Raw genomic sequence first — 21,821 nt, 5'->3', positions numbered from 1 at the left:
ACGGTAGCACTGTTGTCCCATTGTTCATCTATTTTCTCAAGCAGACACCAGTAACGTCTCCACTGTGAGACTTGTTACTGTTTTTGGGATATCAAATATGCCATGGCTAGCTTGCCAGGCTCTACCATGAGGGCGGGATACTCTCGGTAGCTTGCCAGGCTCTCCAAGAGGGATGGAAGAATCAAACCTGGGTCGGCTGCGTGCAAGGCATCATCTTCTGGTATTATGCCACAATTCACTTTTTGAGCCCTTCCGTAATACACATTCATTCAAGTTACAGTTATAGCAACTCATTCATTATGCGTGAGGCGTGGGTATCGGTGAATCATAGTGCAATAAAGTAAAACTGGGTAAAAAATGAACAAAATGTGAAGGAGCTGGAGAAGCAGTTCAATCAAGTGAGTGCACAGTTTGCATGTGGGAGACCTGGGTTTGATCCCCAGCATTTTAAGATCCCCTAAGCAATTCCAAGAGTGAATTCTAAGCATAGAGCTAATCATAGCCGCTGAGTACCACTAAGTGTAGCTTAGTTCTCACCACCACAAACATCAAGAAAATCAAATTAGAATATGCTTTTCAAAACAGTGCAGATTCATGGAGAGTATCATGCTATGTGAAATGAGTCAGAAAGAGAGAGATATAGAAGAACTGCACTCATTTGTGAGGTATAAAATAACATAACACAAGACCGACACCCAAGGACAGTAGATAGAAGGGTCAGGAAGATTGCTCCAGAGTTGGAAGTCTGCCTCACGAGGGGAAAGGACAGCTGGAATAGAGAAGGGATCACTAAGAAAATGATGGATGGAGGAATCGGTCGGGATGGGAGATGTGTGCTGAAAGTAGATAAAGGACCTAACATAATAACCTCTCAGTATCCGCATTGCAAACCATAATGCCCCAAAGTAGAGAGAGAGTATGAGGAATATTGTCTGCCATGGAGGCAGTGGGAGGGTGGGAAAGGTGGGGGTCTACTGGGGATATTGGTGGTGGGAAATATGCACTGGTGGAGGGATGGGTATTTGATCATTGTGTGATTGTAACTCAGACATGAGGACTTGTAACTATATCTCACGGTGAATCAATAAAATGTTTTTAAAAACTTAAAAAAATAGTGCAGATTGTGATAAAAGGCAAGTGGAAGGGGGACTGGTACATTCAATGAAGACTTGGGCAATAGTGTAGTACTGCTGGCTTGATGGAGATAACTGGGTAAAGAGTTATCTGGGAGAGAGAAGCCCTTCGAGGGTCAGAAAAAAAAAATCTTAAACACAGATATAAGAAACTATTATTTCAAAGGAGCCTTGATTGAAGTAAATTGGTTTGAGGAACAATGTACCCCTTCTGAGTAACGGGAATTGGTGAGATTGTAATAGCTTAGCGTGGGCAGAGAAAGCCGGTGCCCTGCCCAAGCCGCAACTATCTCAGAGAGATTGTGAGCAAACCCAAGGCAGTTTCCTGAGGAAAAATTACAGAGCCAGCTTTATTTAAAACTGACAATCCTGGGGCTGGAGCAGGTAGGGCGTTTGCTTTGAACGAGGCCAACCCGGGTTCAATTCCAAACATCCCATATGGTCCCCCGAGCACCACCAGGAGTACTTCCTGAGTGCATGAGCCAGGAATAACCCCTGTGCATTGCTGGGTGTGACCCAAAAAGAAAAAAAAAAACCCTGACAATCTTGTAGGAAGTGAGAATAACACCTGTGATGACAACATATATGTGTAGAATTTTTGGTTTGGGGCCACACCCAACAATCCTCATGGATTATTCCTGACTTTATGCTCAGGGATAACTCTTGGTGGGGCTTGGGGGACCATGGGCGATGCTGGGGATTGAACCCGGGTCCGATGCACACACGGCTAGTGCCCTAGCCACTATACTATCTGTCCAAATTTTCAACATTAAAAAAAAAATCAAAGAAATGAGAAAAATAAAAGTAGGAAAAAAGTAGGCAACAGAAGTGATTATATCAGTGTTTCACCGAAATGGGAGATACTACTCCCTGGCCACTCTCCCTTGCCACAGTGCAGCCCATCAGGCCATCTTCACTGCCAGCAAGGCACTTGTCCAGGAGGAGCAAGAGTTGGAATATGGATTTCTGGAGCATCTAGGCTGCTAGAGTTCAAGTCTCTGGGAAGAGACCCAGGGAGGTTACCAAGGTCCAACTCTGACACCAGCCCCCGACCCCACTCCCCAACCCCCAGCCCAAAGAAAGTCTCTTCTAAACAACTGGTTTCAGTGTAATGGGGAGCACTGTGATTACCACCAGCCACAGGGTTTGCTGTTCTTGATGTAGGCAGGCAGCTAGGGAAGGCCCCTTCCCAAGGCAATGGCAGTCAATCTCCTGGGAAGTAACAGCCCTGACCTCATGGAGAACTAACTGGCGCCAGTCTGCCAGTCCATGACAGACCCTGCGGAGGCTGAACCCCACAAAGAAACGACAGCAGAAGAAATAGAGATCAATTAAGGACATGAAAGAGATTCACTAGAAACTCCAAAGCTGTTCCTTTGATACCTGACCAACCCCCACCTCTCCAGACAAAGGCATCCTTTAGAATATGCACATAAAAACCAGTCTTTAAGGCCGGTTCAAGGCTTCTCTGCCTTTGGGGAAGCCCACATTCTCCCCTGAATGCTTTACTCTCTCTCCTCCCTTTCAAAACCTCCAAATAAAATCTGTTTTACTTTACTGCTGAACCCCGAAACCCTGGGTAAGACCTGGGACTGTCATCTCCTTTCCTGCAAAGAGCAAATCCTCGCTCCAGCCTGAGTTCGTGGCTCCCCGAGAAATCGGGTGGTGGGGATCAACTCCCGTGCCTGGCAGACCAAGTGGACTCAGGTGTGGCCTGATGCCATCTGACTGGCTTTACCAGTCCTAGTCTTCCCAGGGGGTCCCGGGTGGCTGAGGCGGGTGGGGAGAAAGTGACTGTCTTTCTCATCCCTGCTTCACACAAATCACCTAAAGGGGCCCACGACATCACTCTGAGTGAGAACTGAAGTAGCCAGCCTCTGTCTACACCTCCACGGAAAGCTCTGTAACTACAACTGGCTATGAATACAGCCCCCAGTCTCAATACACTTCCAGTGATTGTTCCTCCGTGGGGCCACCGCAGTGTTGGTGAGGCAATTTTCTCAACAGTGCCCACTCACCATGAGCATCTGCTCCTCATCTGCTCGTTACCGTGTAATCACAAGATGACTGGGAAACCCCGCGGCTCTCTCTTGCCACCTGCGTTAGGTGGTCTTGTGCTGCTCCCCCACCCGTGAGGGTCAATGCAGTGGGAGGAAGGAGGAAACGAGGGCCGGGCTGGGTGTTGATCATTTGCAGTTTATTCTGTTCTCCCATGCGCCTGTTCCAGTCTCACTAAGCTCCCCGTTCCAGTCTCCTCCTGTCTCTGTCACTCATTGATTTGAGCTCCGACTCACCGTCTTGGTCTGTCTCTAGTCTCTTCCAACTCCCCACATTGGAGGTAGCAACCACACACCTAGGTCCAGTAGCACAATCAACATATCAAAGCCCTTCCCAATCATGTGCAGCCAATGGATCAGGCTCAAGGGCAAAATGCCACTTAGCGGTCCTTCTCCTTTCCTTTGCCCAATAACTCAATTAGCATCTTAATTAACATCTTAATTCTGCTTCTTAATATTAGCTATTTTGTATGGACACAGTAAGAGATACATTAAGTTTGTAGGATGGCTCTCCTGGGGACATCTCGCTATAGATCTCAGACTATAGTGCTCAGGCCAGATAAATCTTTCCTAACCCTAGCAAGGTCCTAATCCAGTTGTCACTTTTGGGATCATGATAGAATTTGTCCATGACCATGCTCTTAACTTACAATTAAGTATTTGCCCTTTGACCTGGCCCATTTTGATGCCAGGGGAGCTCACAGGTTGCCCTGGGTCTATCCAGTCCCTCGTCTAGGAAGTAAGGACAACTGAGGCTTAAGTCGAGAGAACAGATGCCCAGGAGTGAATTTCATTCAGAGTCAATTCACTTCCAAGTTATAAAAGCATAACATTAACTGTCTTCTTGTGTCTACAGAAAATGGAAATTGCTCTGAATTAACTATGCAAAGGACTTAAGGAGAAGAGAAAAGCAATATTTACAAGGTAACAGAGTCTGATGAGGAGATAAAGGTGATTGGTTGGGAAAGGAGAGCACAAAGAAACACAGAGGAATGGGAGCACTGTGATGGGAGTAACCCAATAAACCTAAGCGCCCTATGGCAAGGCAGAAAGGACAAACCAATGTTATCCTACAGTTACTGCAATGGGGACTACAGTCTGTCCACAGTCCACACCTGGAGATTACTCAGTTCTAGTACAGACCTCTGGGGAAAATCTGGGTTGCAGGACCTGCAGTCCAGCTCTGATCTGCAGTTGAGGGGTCAGTGTTAGTCTCCTGGGAAAGGTCAGAATGAAGAACTGGTGGCTGCAGATATTGTCCCCTCAACTCAGGCACCTCCACTAGGGAAGGCTCAAACTCTATAGAAGCCGTCCCCCGGCCTCCCCGCTGCCCAAAGAAAGATGAAGCATTATAGCTTGCAAGGTAAAATATTTAATCTACATAGAAATAAGACTTTCTAAGGTACATATCTTTGAGAAAATAAGAGGGTGACTGGGGAGACTGGGAGAGCCTATAGTTTTGGTCCTAACTGAGAGTGCAAAGGAAAATTAGGACAAGTTTCCTTTTAACCTGCACTCTTAACATAAGACCAATATATCAAGTTTAGCACTGTAGCACTGTCATCCCATTGTTCATTGATTTGCTCAGGCAGGCACCAGTAACATCTCCATTGTGAGACTTGCTGTTACTGTTTTTGACATATAGAATACCTCACGGGTAGCTTGCCAGGCTCTGCTGTGTGGGCAGGATACTCTCAGTAGCTTGCCGGGCTCTCTGAGAGGGACGGAGGAATCGAACCTGGGTTGGCCACATGCAAGGCAAATGCCCTACCCGCTGTGCTACTATCAAGTTTGTATCACTGCATCAGTATCACTGTCATCCCGTTGCTCATCCATTTGTTCAAGTGGGCACCAGTAAAGTCTCCACTGTGAGACTTGTTGTTACTGTTTTTGGCATTTCGAATATGCCACGGGGAGTTTGCCAGACTCTGCTGTGCAGGCGAGATACTTTTGGTATCTTGCCGGGCTCTCCTAGAGGTATGGAGGAATCAAACCCGGGTCGGCTGCCTGCAAGGCAAACGCCCTACACGTTTAGGGAAAAAAATCTGTCTCTCCTGGAAATTGGCATACATTTCAAACAAAATGAAGAGACGTCCTGGAAATTGGCATACATTTTAAACAAAATGAAGAGACTTCCTGGAAATTGGCATACATTTCAAACGAAATGAAGAGACAGTAGAATATAACACAAACAATGGAACAACCCAACCCCCCGCCCCAGTGGGGGAGGCCAGGGCAAAGAGTTGGGGGAATCTAATTGCAACAGCACTAGGTAACTGGAATTCAAAAGAAGCACTCATAATGATCTTTACAGGTGGAAGAAAAACAGTCAGAAAAAGAAAATGTGAGCTACATAAAGAAAATTGAGTGAGTTTCAAACACAAATAATAGAGCTAAAGAGAATAGTAGCTAAGTACCATGAAAATCCAATCGAAGTCATCTGGGGGAAATGGCCAGTGCTCGTGTGATGCATTAAGCGACCTGAGCTAAAATTATGTAAAAATTTAGTCATCTTCCTGTTCAAAGATGTTCTCTTACTCAGTGATCACTATCTCTTTGAAATTATATCTATTCTGCATATGAACCACATGATGTTTTTTGTCAAAAGAATAAGTATGTCATAGCTGTTAAATATCCTAAACGGCAAGAACAAGCAAGGCTTGTTCTATATTGGTTGGAGCCAAAAGAATCTGGGATGAAGAATCAGATGACCGATGGACAACTTCCAATTTATTTGTCACACTTTTGTATAACACAAGTGCAACTACTTGTGCAATGACAGTTGACAATTGCCATGACAACCCTTGGAAATGACTAATTATGCTCAGACTCTGGATTGAACCTGGGCTCCACAAAAATCTCCACTTCCTGTTCCTCTATCTTCCCTGAAAAATCACGAGTATTCACCTCCTAACATCCCTATTTCTTTACCAAATAAAATACTTTCCCTCCAGAGTCTGCCCACACTCTGATGTCTAGATTATAGTGTCTCACTTGTAGTAAACGTTTTGTCTTACTAGAAAGGCTGCTCGGTCAGTGAGTAAGTGCACTAACTCTTGTAGGTATACTCTTCTTTAATAATTATTTTCTGTGCCTTCAATTTGACTTTTGTTTGAATTTTTTCCTGTAAAAGTCAAACAAAACTGGCACCTATTATCTAAGCAGAATGAGGGGAGAAGGAACTGCAACATAAACAACATCTACTAAAAGTGTACAGCTAAAACGATACTCAGCAATGAGAAACAAAATGCTCAGGAATAAGATATGCTTGTAAACTCTCATCACTTTAATTTAGTGTTACAAGTCTCTTTGAGAGCCCTTCAAAAACGACAAGAAATTCAAGGAATCCAGATTGAAAAAGCATGTGTGAAGCTGTAATTTTCAGATGATATGATAATACACAGATAAAACTATTTTTAGGGCTTTCAAGAAAGCCCTAGATATAGTATCAGAAATAAGTACAAAAAATAGTAGGACACAAAAGATTTGTTGTATTCAAATATGTAAACAAGAGAGAAGAAATGAATTTTTTAAATCCCATTCATAATTGAATCAAAATCAATTACCTAAGAATACATCTAACAATGGAGAAAAAAGATTATACAAAGAATACATCAAAATGGCCATGTTACCAGTAGCAATATATATATGCATTTCAATCACTATTAAAATGACAATTATTCTTAAATAGGAAACAGAACAAAAATATAACATTCATAAATGAATCTTCATAAAATACCTCAAGTAGTTAAATTATTCTTGAGTATAAAGAAAAAAGAGAAATGGGGAGAATCATGGTGACAGTTGTAGTTGTAGAGTACGTGCTTAGCCTGAGTTTGATCTCCAATACAACACGGTTCTCTAAGCACCATGGGGTGTAGCCTTGGTGGCCCTCAGACACCACCAGCCTGAGCACTGCATTACCAGGGTTGTGAGTACAGAACCTTCAGGACTGCACTGATGGGCGGGGCACCTTTGGGTATAGCTCCCAGTGACAAAAAGAAAACTGGAGGCATCATATTACCCAATTTCAAACATTACTACGAAGCAATACTAGTAGTATAGTAGTATGGGTATAAAAATAGAAACACATATAAATGAGACCAATCAAGAGTCCAAAAACAAATTTAAATATATATTGAAAAAAAACTGTGACAAGAGTCATTACCATGGAAAGAAAAAAAATACCAGGGAAAAGGAAAATCATCAACAAATGGTGCTGTGCAAAACACAATTGGTATATTCCAGGCTATCACTTGACAGAGATGTCTTCAGTACCTTAACCTCAATGCCAAGGCAAATAAGAGCAAAAGTAAACAACTGAGGCTGCCTTAAATTTAATTTTTAGCATAGCAAAATAAAACAAAACAGAACCCCTCAAATTTTACAGAATGAAAAAAATATTTGCATTTCATATCTATATATTTATGGTATATGGTTATATATGGTATATAAAGAACTCACTCATAAAAGTCAACACCCCTACCACTAACAAAAAAGACTGCAACTAAAAAGAGAAAAGGATATATGAATAGACAATCAAGTGCTCCAAAGAATATAATAATGGTCAACAGGGCCCAGGAGGAATACCTTAGCAAGGGGTGAGAGTCCCTATCTTCCAAGGGCATGATCAGGAGTTCAAATCCCCAGTGTCCCACATATGCTGGCCATGATTCTGGTAGTTCTATTATATTGAATCATTGGGACCAAAAATAATTTCCAGCCACGGCTCAAGCCCCTGTGAACACTGCAACTGGTGAGGATGTAGAAGAGTACTGAGGTGACGCCCCAAGAGATGATCATAGCCATAACTTGTGCATCTCAAGTAAAAGCGCTGTCAAACATGTATACGAGCACCACAAATAAAGGAGTACAAATCTCAGGGACGCCATGGCCAAGTGTGCAAGCACCACAGCTCCATGGCCCCCAGTCTTCACAACATTATAAGCAACGGTAAAACAAAGTGATAGGCAGGGAGGGAACTAAAAAAAATAACACCCCAACCTAACCTTGTAACAAAATAGCCAACAGACACATCAAAAATTCTCCTCATTACTTATTAGAGAAATAAATATCAAGCTCAGAATGAGATCTCATCGCACACCGTGAAAATCAGTGCCTTACATCTAAGGACTAAGAACAAGTATTGATGAAAGTGTAGAAGAAAAAGAGCTCTCATATAATCTTGGTGGGAATACAGATTGATGCAACCAATAAGGAAAACAGTATAGAGCTTCCTCAAAAAAAAAAAACACACAATAAAAAGCAGAAATACTATGTAACCTAGCAATGTGACTTCTCGGTAACTATCTAAAGAATAAGAAATTAACTCTAAGAGTCATGTGCAGTTTTACCACAGTGTTTACCGAAGTATTATTTCTCGTAGCTAAGATATCTAAATGATCTGATAAAGATGTGGTGTGTCTGTTGGAGAAGGAGAAAGAGACAGAGACAGAGACAGAGAGAGTTTAAAATATGGCAGACCGACACACCAGCCACAAAGGTGGGGTCATTTCAACTAACTTGGATTTTCCTGTTTGGGATTTAGAGAGACTGAGAGGCCAGAGAGACCAAATAAAATTTGGTTGCAAGCAGCCCCATACACTTGCTTGAGAAAATATTTGTGAAGGTTTATTTTTTTTCTGCTCCACTGTATGACACAGTTGTTTTGTAAGTAGGACTGTTATTTAGATCCATTTTGATACATTTGTAAAGATAAACTATATCAAGTATAAATCAAGTTATTTGGAAGAAAAGCATTTCCCTTTGATATAACAAACTGTTAACTCTTCTCTCTAAATAAACAAAGGTGTCAGGTATGGATAAAGTACAGGGAGGAGGAGGACGGGGAGGAAAAGACGGAGAAACAAACAAAGAAATCTAAAACAGAGTTATTTGTTTCTGGCCCCAACCACCAAGATAAAATCCCCAAGCTAAATGAAGTTTCAGTCAAAAGTGGAATTCTAATAAACCGATCAAACTGAAGTTTCCTGTTTATCATTAGTGAAGAAATCTGCACGATATGACCACCTTGCATTCTCCTCGGTGAAGGCAATTTTGCCTGAAATAAATGTTATTATCTTTTGCAATAATTTTGTCTCTGAGTTCTTACTAACTGCCTATAGAGGTCCCCATGATCTCTTCTTGGTACTACTTACCAGTGAAAGCAACTTACACCTCTATAGAGAAATTTTCTTACAGAGAAATACCTTTCTTTTTGCTTTTTGGGTCACTCTGGCAAAGCTCAGGGGTTACTCCTGGCTCTGCACTCAGGAATCACTCCTGGCGGTGCTCAGGGGACCATGTGGGATGCTGGGAATCGAACCCGGGTTGACCACATGCAAGGCAAACACCCTACCCTCTGTGCTATCACTCCAGCCCGAATATAGAACTTTAACCAGACAAAAGATGTAGCTCAGCAACAATCCGATGGAAGAGATGAATAGACCAAGCTTGGGGTGATGGGGCAGGGAGCCTGCATACCTTTCCAGAGCACTCTATCAAATCCCAACATGTTCATCAAGGAGGAAGCAGCCAAACCCAATCCTCTCAGCGTTACTTGGGGGCCATAACTTGTGGTTTTTAAGGAACCGTGTGGTGCTGGGGATCCGACCTGAAGCTCCAACGTCCAAAGCAAGTGTTACAGTCCTTCAAGCCATCACTCCGTTAGCCTTTTTACGCACAAGAGTGATTAAATAATGGCCCCTGGTAAAACTGAGATAAAGCTTAGTCCCCAACACCTTTCCCCTCTGCAGAAGTTAGCAGGATGAGGGGAAACTGAAGGTTTCAAATGTTGAGCCCATTAAATTGAATTATGATGGTTAAGTTGTCCAGTAAACCTGCCTCCATCTTTAAGGGCTTTCAAAAAAAAAAAGCTCAAAAGTTGCTCGGTTAACCTACAGAGGAACAGCTTTCCTCTCTTATTTCTTGAGCAAATTCCCTCTAACGGTTTTATGATTTGTGGGGCTGGAGTGATAGCACAGAGGGTAGGGCGTTTGCCTTGCACGCGGTTGACCCGGGTTCGAGTCCCAGTATCCCATATGGTCCCCTGAGCACAGCCAGGGGCGATTCCTGAATGCAGAGCCAGGAGTGACCCCTGTACATCACCCATTGTGACCCAAAAAGCAAAAAAAAAAAAAGTTTTATGATTTGTGACAAAAAGGAATAAAGCTCAAACGCATATATATATATATATACATATATATGCTAATGTAAATCACAGTGCTACATCAAGGTTCTGCCGAATGAAAGAAAATAAAACATTACCTAGCAAACTGTCTCTCAAATGCCTTGGCCTATAAGTGACATGGTTTCTGCACATATTTCAGTGGCAAGAGCTAGTCACATGCAGCACACAAGAGGTGGGTGTACACTTGTATTCCCCTATAAGCAGTGCCATAGGCGATAGAGAGAACTATTTGTAATGGCAACGGTTTTCACTTTGGGGGAACATTTCTGCAGAAAAACGTTCCCTTCTAAGTCTGCAGTTTTTTAAGATCTCTGTAACCAAGTGATTTTCGATACAAGGTCACATCTGTATTTCAAAAGAACCTTACATATATAAAATATGTATAGTAGAAGAATAATATCCATGGTGAGGGTAAACAGGGGTTAGGAGGACTGGTCAATGGTTGGAACTAACCACAAGTCAGTGTGTGGCTGAGAGTAGGTAGGATGGAGAAGAGACTGCTATGACAATAATAGCTGGGAATGATCACACTGGACATGATGTGAGGGTTAAAAGTAGGTAAGGGATATTCTTAATAACCTGTCACTATCAATACTGAAAACTACAATGCCCAATAGTAGCGAGAGAGAGAGAGAGAGAGAGAGAGAGAGAGAGAGAAGAAAAAAGAAAAGTGCCTGCCATATTGGCAGGCAAGGGGTGGGGGTAGGGGATAATCGGAGGGAACCTGGGGACACTGGTGCTGGGAAATGTACAATAGTGGAGGGATGGGTGTTGGAATACTGTATGACTGAAATCCAATCATGAATGGCTTTGAAATGCTCCACCCCACAGTGCTTCAATAAAAAAAAAAATAGAGAAAAGAACCTTACACATCTCTGCAGGAAGTTCGCCATTTTCACTTAAAAGCACTATTCTACTCTATGACTGGCATGATCATAGTATGCTGAGAAAATGTTCCTTTGGTGCCTCAACAAAACTTTTAGCTTCTAATTCTCTGCTACCCACCACCTGTATGAAAATGACTGATCATATGCACAGGTCAAATTACATTATCAGAAACCAAGATTTTACCTGTGCATCAAGAGGAATGCAACAGTAATACCAGGAAATACACGGAATACCACGGCATATAACAGTAATACCAAGGATCATATTCTCCCTCTGAGATGAACTCCAGAACTTACAGGAATTGAGACACTATAGATATATTATAGGTATCTTCTACCTTCATTATTTCAGTGGCTTTTCCTGATCTCTATCACCATAGATAAATGGCACTGGTTTTCTTAACCACCGAGGTAAACTCATTGGTATGTTTATATATCTCCTAGAACCCTAAGACCCCAGTCTCACCTTATATCCAAATTTAACTTAAAATTAACTGTGACTAAAAAAAATTAAAAAAGTTAAAGGCTTTAAGAAACTTCTGAAGTACAAAAACCTATCAAAGTTCTATTGAAATAAAGAGTTTAACCTAGAAAAAAAAGTTCAATCTTTGGGGACTACAACAAAAACAGGTATTTGAGTGTAAATCACACTGCAACTTCCTGATCACCTGGAGGTAATATGAGGTGATAAAGATACATAATGGGAGTTAGTAGGTAACTGTAGCACTGTCATCCCATTGTTCATAGATTTGCTCCAGCGGGCACCAGTAACGTCTCCATTGTGATACCCATTGTTACTGTTTTTGGCATGTCGAATATGCCACGGGTAGCTTGCCAGGCTCTGCCGTGCAGGCGGGATACTCTTGGTAGCTTGCTGGGCTCTCTGAACGAGAGCAAATCTCAAAATGATCTTTGGCACTGAACAGGTTATGATCAGAGGGGATCCATAGTGATGGATGGCCTACCAAGGTATTGGACTATTCCAAGTGAGGGGAAGAGCAGATGATTCTGAGCTCTGCACCAGGAGCAGTGAGCAGACTTGAGAAAATACAGTGAAGAGGTTAAGAGTAGCCTAATACAGTGTGCAAACAGGCTGGAGGTACACAAACATGCAAAGCCCGTGAAGGAGTCAGATTTTAAGGAGCATTGAGGGTTAAGAGCAGTGGAAACCTAAGTAAACAAGGTCATTAAAAAATGCTCAGGGGCTGGAGTGATAGCACAGCAGGTAGGGCTTTTGCCTTGCATGCGGCCGACCCAGGTTCGAATCCCAGCATCCCCATATGGTCCCCTGAGCACCGCCAGGAGTAATTCCTGGGTGCAGAGCAAGGAGTAACCCCTGTGCATCGCCGGGTGTGACCCAAAAAGAAAAAAAAAGCCTCAAACTGAGTATGGGGGAAATTGTGTGCCATAGAGTCAGGGGGAGGGTTGGGGTGGGGTGGGGTGTGGGGAATACTGAGGACATTGGTGCTGGAAAATGTGCACTCGTGGAGGGATGGGTGTTCAATCATTGTATGACTGAAACTCAAACATGAAAGCTTTATAACTGTATCTCATGGTGATTCAATAAAAAAATGTAAATCCTCAAACTGTATTTATTTTCACATTTTTTCCCTTCTTTACATCTGCTTTGATTAGGCTTTTTAAAATACAAATAAAAAATAAGAAATAGTGAACATAGAAATGAATAATGAAACAAAAGATGAGCCTCAGCCAAAGAGTGGAATGGAGAGCTCTCTAAAATAAATTCACCAAACTGGAGATAGTACAGCGGCTAATGTGCTTGCAAGACATGCGGTCAATCTGTTTGACCCCTGGCACTGTGTATGGTCCTCAGAAATGTAGCTTCAGAAATGATCGCTGAGCACAGAGTCAGGAGTAAGCTATGAGCAATGCTACGTGGCCATAATTTAAAAAAAATAAAAATAAAAATTTAACCATCAGAGGGATGGTACAGGGCTAAAGTGCTTGTCTGGCATGTGGCCAACCCCGTTTAGATGAGTGGAACCACATACAGTCCCCCAAGTACTGCCAGGAGTGATCCCTGAGCACAGCCAGGTAGGGTCCCAAACAGTCCTCCAAAGAATTTTAAAAAAGAAAAAAGAATTCAGACTAGAAGTATATGTGGCTTCATCTCTGCTCTATAACAGATCTGCGAATCTGGGCACTTTCCTTAGTTTTATAGTCTTATGTTCTTCATCTGAGGAGTCTAATAAATTCTGTCACATTGAACTGATATTTATATCTCCTGACACACCTTAGAGATTTTGAAACATTAATTAGATCTTTAATGAATGGTAGATATTACTGCAATTACTTTGATTACTGACCCTCTAGGGGGTTTTTTTGTTTGTTTTTTATTCTTTTGGTTGTTTTATTTTTGTTTTTGTTTTTTTGCTTTCTGGGTCACACCCGTCGATGATCAGGGTTATTCCTGGCTCTACACTCAAGAATGACTCCTGGCAGTGCTCGGAGGACCATATGGGATGCTGGGAATAGAACTCAGGTCGGCTGCGTGCAAGGCAAACGCCCTACCAGCTGTGCTATCACTCCAGCCCTGACCCTCTAGGTTTTAAAAAATCCAATACTACTGCAAGGCGTGAAGTATCAAATTCACTAAAATGCTGCTTACCAAGTAAGCCTCAGTTTTCTTAAAAAAACAAAATCAAACTAAGATATTGTGTTCATTACTAATGGGAAAAGTTCCTTCTTCAGTTGGTTGCATTTCAAAATTCCTAGAACTTTTGACAAGGAACATTTCCTTGCCTCACAAGCTTCTTTAAAACACTCCTAAATTCATCTCCATCAAAATTATAATTATTTCCTATATGAAACTAAATTGCATTGAATATACCTTACTTAAAATACCCTGTAAATGGAGCAGTCTCTGGTTCACCCACATCAGGTCAACAAATGCCAAGCCATGGTTTCAAGAAAGTATCATTGTTATGGTTCAAAAATTTTTTGAAGATATGCACAAAAGACTGTGAATTATGTTTGTCAGCACAGGGTCAAGGATAAGAGAATGACTCACACTCCTGCCTATTCTGGTAGAGATCTCTCCTTTTAAAAATTATGATCCTTAAGTAAATGTGAAAAACAATTTTCTACTCCTGCCTTTTGAGTCTCAAATCTGAGACACATCTTCTGATGGTATGATATCTAGTAGTCTCAGACACATCTTGTTCAACATCCAAATACAACATTTTAGCACCCACTGAAGAAATTCCAGCATTCACAAACCACAATTTTCCTTTAGCCTCAGTATTTACAAGTCAAGTCTCATAAGAGAAGCCTGTATTTACATATTAACTCCTTCTTTGTATTGCTCACAAAATACTAGAAGCTACCCCAGCAAGCTACCCTGCAATGCAGCCACTCAACATCTAATAGCCTAGTTTCCCCTCTTGGAGAACCTGACAAGCTACAGAGAGTCTATTGCCCACTCTGGAGAGCCTGGCAAGCTCCCCTTGGTGTATTCATATCCCAAATACAGTAACAGATATATACATACCTCTCGGAGAGCCCGGCAAGCTACCCAGAGTATCCACCCGCACGGCAGAGCCTGGCAAGCTACTGTAGCGTATTCGATATGCCAAAAACAGTAACGATAGGTCTCATTCTCCTGACCTTGAAGGAGCTTCCAATCATTGGGAAAGACAAGTAAGGAGATGCTGCTAAAATCTCAGGGTTGAGTGTAATAGAGACGTTACTGGTGCCGATTAGAGTAAATCGATGAACAACAGTTTCTTTAGATACTGTGATACCACAGCAAGAAAGGATTGCCAAGGCAATGAACAAAATATTTAATGACAGGTCATAGTTCTCATTCATTATAGACTCTCTAGAAGTACCTCGATTTCCAAACAACACCCAAGTTAAGGTGAGGCATTAAAGACACTATCAGAATGAGGTATAACTTACTGAGATTTATTTCTTATAAACTCAAACACCACATTAATAACTCAGCGGACTGGAGCAATAGCACAGCGAGTAGGGCGCTTGCCTTGCACGCAGCCGACCCGGGTTCGATTCCCAGCATCCATATGGCCCCTGTGCACTGCCAGGAGTGATTCCTGAGTGCAAAACCAGGATTAACCCTTGAGTATCGCCGGGTGTGACCCAAATAGGAAATAAAATAAAATAAAAACTCAGTTTAAGAAGACCACAAATTAACAAGCCATCATTTCTTATTATATTTTTCGGTTTGGGGGCCATATCTAGCAGTGCCCAGAGACCACTTGTGGTGAGGCTTGAGGGACCATATGGGATGCTGAGGATCAAACCTGAGTTGGCCGAATGCAAGGCAAGCACCCTGTACTACCAACAAGGCCCACTTCTTGAACACAACTACCCTACCAATTTATTTAACATTTCAAACAAATGCTTAGAACCAGTGCCATGTTTTCTTACTCCAGAAGACAAAATACAGAATTTGTTCCACAAAACAGCAAAGCTCTTACTACTAAACCTCACAGCATAAAACACGTGATCAATATCACCATAAACCTGTAGGGCTTGAACACTAGTAAAATCTATATATAAAGAAACCTTTCAACTATTACATCAAGAAGTTACACATATAAACTAGGAACACGCAGGCATATGTTTAAGTGGGTGAATGTGCTCTTACGTAGCTATGAATGCTACTTGATCTGCTGCATACAAACGGTCTACAGAGCAGTATTTCTCACTTGGGGGCTAGATGGCATTCTGTGCTCCCCTCAGATTTTTCAAGGGGGCCAAACATTACACTTGAATGAAAGGGGGGCCAAACACAAGAGTAGGGTGTCAAATTGGAAGACAGAACAGCCATATGAAGGTCGAAAGAGGCATCAGAAAAATATTGATAACACTGCTATATGAATGACTTATACTTTTTTTTTCAGGTATAAGTCTCAGTCATATAATGACTGAAACCCCATCCCTTCACCTGTGCACATGTTCCACCACCAAGGACCCAATATACACCCCTCCCACCCAGCCCCCACCTAAGTAGCTAATGGTCTTCATTTTATTCTCTATACTTCGAATGCATTCAATATTTCAATAGAGAACTCACAATTATTGTTTGGAATTTTCCCCCAACAATCAGGCCTGCTGAAAAGGCATCATGTAAGAATTTCTTTTCATTGCTGAGAATGAAGATTCTATGAGCTCGCGCTGCTGTAACAGTGGCCGCGCGGTTTTGGATTTCTGATATTTTAATTCAGTTCACAGTCTAGATGCATTTCTGTAAGAAGCCGCTCTAGGTGCCAAAATGGGTTAGAAGACCTCTTGGATCATAGTCTTTAGGAGCAGAGGATCTGTTTCGAGAGCAGCAGCTCCAGATCTTATCTGGGCCGAGGGCGTGCCAGTACCGCCCCCTTCCCATGATGGCCTATGAGCCACAACACTGCAAAGTTCCTACCTCTGGGTGGAAGTCTTAGGAGGTGGCTCTTGCCACGTGGATGATGCTGCCGCCACCATTTTCTGAGCAGAAAAACAGGGTGGAGAGGGAAAATCCCTCCCCGGGCGGCAAATAGTGAATGACTTATACCTTTAACACTTTACAACACAACACAAACAAGTATAGAAAATTATTTTTTAAAAACTATAAAGGTCACACAAAAGATTAATTTTTATTTAGATAAGGTTTCAGGGTCCAGAGGAGTTTTGCTGTTTCAGCTTTGGTTACTAATCACAGGAAAGAAAATGAGAGAAAACTAGTGACAAAGTTGAGTTTTCTTTAGAACATCAAGAACAATTTCACAATATAACAAACAGCAATAACTCTTATAAGAAATGACTCTCACAAGAATTAAGTTAGGCTATAGCACAGCGGGTAGCACATTTGCCTTGCATGCAGCCAACCCGAGTTCGATTCCTCTGTCCCTCTCGAAGAGCCTGGCAAGCTACCCAGAGTATCCCACCTCCACGGCAGAGCCTGGCAAGCTACCCGTGGCATATTCGATATGTCAAAAACAGTAACAAGTCTCACAATGGAGACATTACTGGTGTCTGTTTGGGCAAACTGATGAACAATGAGACGACAGTGCTACAGTGCAATATAACTGAAATTATATACAGTAATTCCTAGAGTGACCACTAAAGCTCTAACTTCAAAATACACTCAAAAAGTCATTAGAGAAATAAAAATATTGCATTATAATAATTAGCGTAAAATAAAGTCGGCAACAACACAGAAAACCAAAAAGGAGGTGTGAACTATGCAAATGGAAACTGACAGATAAAACTTCAGCTATATCAATGATAACAAATGCGAAGAATACATTAAACAGTCCAGTCAAAGAGAGAAATTTTAAGAAAAGATTTTTAAATTTAATGCTCATTTAGCGGGGGGGGTGGAGGGGGCGGTTCATATGCTTTGGTGTTCATGGACCAGTGTTGCCCAGCTCTGTGCTTAGGGAATCACTCCTGATAGTACTCAGGAAACCATATGTAATGCCAGGGATAGAATCACATTTGGCCTCATGCAAGGCAAATGCCTAAACATCTCTATTATCTCTCCATAATTCAAAACAGTCTTTTTTAAGAACAACCTATGTGTTATCTATAGAAGATTCACTTTATTTATTTTTAAGAGTCTTTTATTTATTTATTTATTTATTTATTTATTTATTTTTATTGAGCCACCATGTGGAAAGTTACAAAGTTTTCAGGTTTAAGTCTCAGTTATACAATGCTTGAACAGCCATCCCCTCACCAGTGCACATATTCCACCACCAAGAATCACAGTATAGCTCCCCACCGCCCCCCCACACCCCTAGCCCCCCACCCCGCCTGTGTAACTGATAAATTCAAACACACAAATATACTGAAAGTTAAACATATAAACATGTGTGTACATATGTGTGTATCATGGTTACGAGTATAAAAAAGATGGAGTAACTATAGTAATGACAGACATGATAGAATTTAAAGTAATGAATGAAATAAACTTCTCACAAATCCAAACTCCAGATGACTCCAGTTGTAAATTCTACTAAACGTTAAGAGCATTACCAGCTTTTCAGAAGCTCTTCTAAAAATATAATAGGAATGACTGTTTCCCGTACATTCTCTGAAGGCAGTATTAATGACACCAAAAAAAAAAAAACAACTAAACAAATAAATAATGATAAGAAAGAGGGAATTATACTATTAAATCCCACTATTGTAAATGTAAAAATTTCAAAAGAATACCATCAAAACTAAAATAATATATAACACACCAGCATGACATGATTATAGTCTGCAAAAGAATATGACTATTGTAAAATATGTTTTTTACAAATTCTGTTGTTTTTAAATGAGACCAAGTTTGACAGCCACAAGGACTATGGGGGAGGAAAGAGTCAAAACTCCCCAGTTAATAATGCTGTTCTCTACCAAACCATGCAGCTGTCATAACAAGAAACAATTTTAATTTGATCTGAGATAGACCATAAAGTATAAGTAACATATAATGATATACAGAGGAACGTATTATTATTGCCCCAAGTTCTGGAACTCTGGGGTTTTCTTTTAGTTATGCCACTGGGAACCTGCTTTCCTCTGAGTAACTGCTTCATTTATAAGGGGAGACTTTCAGACTTGGGTTAATGCCACATATTTTGACCTGTTTTTGTTCCTTACTCTCTGATGTAACACTTCAATCAAATTACCATAAACAAAATTCTTCATGACTTTAGCATGGGAACCACACATTGATCAACTATTGTTCTAACAAAAAAAAAGTATTCTGAGGGCTCCAAGAAATAGCTCTCTGGTCAGGGTTCATGACTTGTGTGTGCAGAGACCCAGGATCTGTTCCTCATGCCACATGCAACCCTGCTCTTCACAGCTTTGCCAGGAGCGGCCCTGATGACTCCCAGCACCTCCAGGTCTGAGCATTGTACATCACAGGGCTTGAGCACTGAATTCTTTGGCCTGGTTTACTGAGTCTCCCTGAGCCTGAGCATGACTGGGGAGGCCCCCGCAAACATGTTTTGACAACAATGAATTATAGTGCTAGCAAGAAACTACCAAAAGCTTAGGCAGATCATGTATTTTAAAATACCCTAAATTATCAAATAGTAAAATAATAAGCACGTGTAAAACTTATAGGTATCACACAGTCCTTTCTAGGAGGATGTGATTTCCAGCGGATGAAATAGGTGGTGCAGAGGGGCTGGAGTGATAGCACAGCGGGTAGGGTGTTTGCCTTGCACGCGGCCAACCCTGGTTCGATTCTCAGCATCCCATATGGTCCCCCAAGCACAGCCAGGAGTCATTTCTGAGTGCATGAGCCAGGATTAACCCCTGTGCGTCGCCGGGTTTGACCCAAAAAGCAAAAAAAAAAAAAAAAAATAGGTGGTGCAGAGTCTATAACTGAAAAGGTAAACAAGGTATCATTTTTTTCTTTCTCAATATAGACTTGACTATATTTACAACTGTATTTTTCTATTGCGACCTAAAGTAATACTTCAGTATTTTTGTCTTTTAATTTCAAATTTGTGTCACTGTTAGTAATGCTGTTAAGTCTAAAGATGCACAAATACATAATATGAAATTTTAATTAATCATGATGTTGTAAGTAAAAATGCATGTCTAGCTTGAATCAATATTTTACTTTTGTGAATTAACAGATGGAATAAAATTAGAAGACTCTACTAATTATATTTAATTGAAAGAACAGTTAATCTCAGCAAACATAAATATTATGGATAAAATTAATAAAGTTGATGTTATGAGTTATAGCCTTATCAAATAGTATTATAAGGAAAATGGCTTACTTTCATTATTTGTTCTGTTTTATCTGATGATTCTTACACATTAATAGCAATATAAATAGATATAATTTCTTCTCCAAATGATTCAATGAAATTACACAATTTCATTGAAACTGGATATGGCTAACTGCAATGAATTTATAACAAACAATAACTTACCTAAACTCTCCAGCAGAACGAAATGGATTTTTAATAGTCACGGTGACTTCTTTCCATGTATAACACGGGCTTATACATTTTATAATATCCTAATGTAAAAAAAAGTGTATAACAAAAAGAACATCCTGAATTATAAGACATAAATTACAAATACCTACAGTCTATTTAAATATTGTAGCTGTATTCATTTATAGTTTCTTTTTTCCATACACATCACACTGCTAAAATAAGATACATTATTATTTTACCTCATCAGTGAAAGCAGGGACTGAGTTAACAACTGACCTATTTGTTGGAATGGTGTCTCCCAAATTATTTTCTTAAAATTCATTTTGTTAGTGTCCATGAATTATTTCACACTTGCAAATTAATCACCCATATATCTTTTAAACCACCTGGCGTATGGGTGAGGCATGTGTGTGTGGATATATACATAAATGTGAGTGCGTGAAGATCTATGAGCATGTGTGAGTGTACCCTGGCTGTGTTTATAATGTATGGCTACAATGATAAATTTTTCCATAACCAAAGCAACTAATGGAAAATCAAAACTTCAAATTACCAAAGGACTTCCATGGCAGAAATTGGAGGCATGGTACAGTTTAAGGCTGATCATTTTCTTACACTTTATTTCTCCATTATCATCAATGATCCAATTCCCTCTCCAAGATCTTAAGACCATAGTGGGCAGCTAGAGTAACTGACACCACCTAATATTCAGGGGTCTCTTTTTCTGCTCCAGAACCTTTTAATGACAGACTAACACCAACTCTGTCTCTTATACCAAGCACTGCCGTATGTGACAAAGCAATGTCCTATTCAGAGAATTTGTGAGAGGTGTGTGAGTATAAAGAGCTAAATTTTCACAGAGAAATGAACATGACAACACACATCTAGGTAATACTCTCATGCCTGTCTCATGTTCCAGGTGCCATTAGCAAAAATGACTGTCTATATGAGCATCTTAGTGTTCTCTTAGGCAACTGGCCATCACTCAAGTTATTCTCTACTTCCTTTACCTGTCCCTGAACACCTAAAATTATTTATGAACCATATGGAAATCTGACAGCATAGCCAATTTACATTTTTTACTTTCTATCCATGGTAGAAAAATTTGAAGGCAAAATAATGGCATAAAAGATCACCCAAATCAACATCACAAACATTTTACAGAGATATTTCAAAATCCCTTTCCCCCATCCTTTGAGAGAATAATAAGAATTTATCTAGAACATCATCCTATCTCAAGAAATGCCAGTTAGCAACATTTTTACAATGAATTTGATCCGCAGGACTCTCAAGACATATTGATGAATGTTCTAATAGAAAAGAGTGACATTTGCTTTGCCTTATCAGTGCACCAATCCCAATTCAAACACAGACTCAAGGATCACTATAATTTCAGGCTCAGGTCTCCATTAGAAAGTAAACAAACAAATAAAAAACAAATGGCAAGTAAGCTGCTATGAATAAAGTGAGTGATTCATTTAAAGAACTAGTGAATCCTAAAAATCTGTCCTTTAAAAAAAATCTGTCCTTAAAGTAACAAAGTTAGCCCTAGCCAAACAAGGCATTCAAACTCAGTACATCAAGATACTCTGTGAGCTGAATTACGGATTCACCACCAGGATTTCATCATTCTAGAA

General features: G+C 40.7%; 1 protein-coding gene across 1 annotated transcript in view; it reads right to left on the bottom strand.

Moving 5' to 3' along the window:
• CFAP47 (cilia and flagella associated protein 47) overlaps positions 1–21,821 on the bottom strand; it is a 489,064-nt gene that overhangs the window by 230,721 nt on the left and 236,522 nt on the right. Inside the window, exon 40 of the mRNA XM_055121064.1 lies at positions 20,176–20,264. Within this exon, the coding sequence (XP_054977039.1) occupies positions 20,176–20,264 (89 nt within the window). The remainder of the gene's footprint in view (positions 1–20,175; positions 20,265–21,821) is intronic.

This window comes from Sorex araneus, chromosome X (assembly GCF_027595985.1).
Source record: "Sorex araneus isolate mSorAra2 chromosome X, mSorAra2.pri, whole genome shotgun sequence".
NCBI lineage: Eukaryota > Metazoa > Chordata > Mammalia > Eulipotyphla > Soricidae > Sorex > Sorex araneus.
The sequence above is the reverse complement of the archived record's forward strand: the minus strand, read 5'-3'. Positions and strand labels throughout refer to the sequence as shown.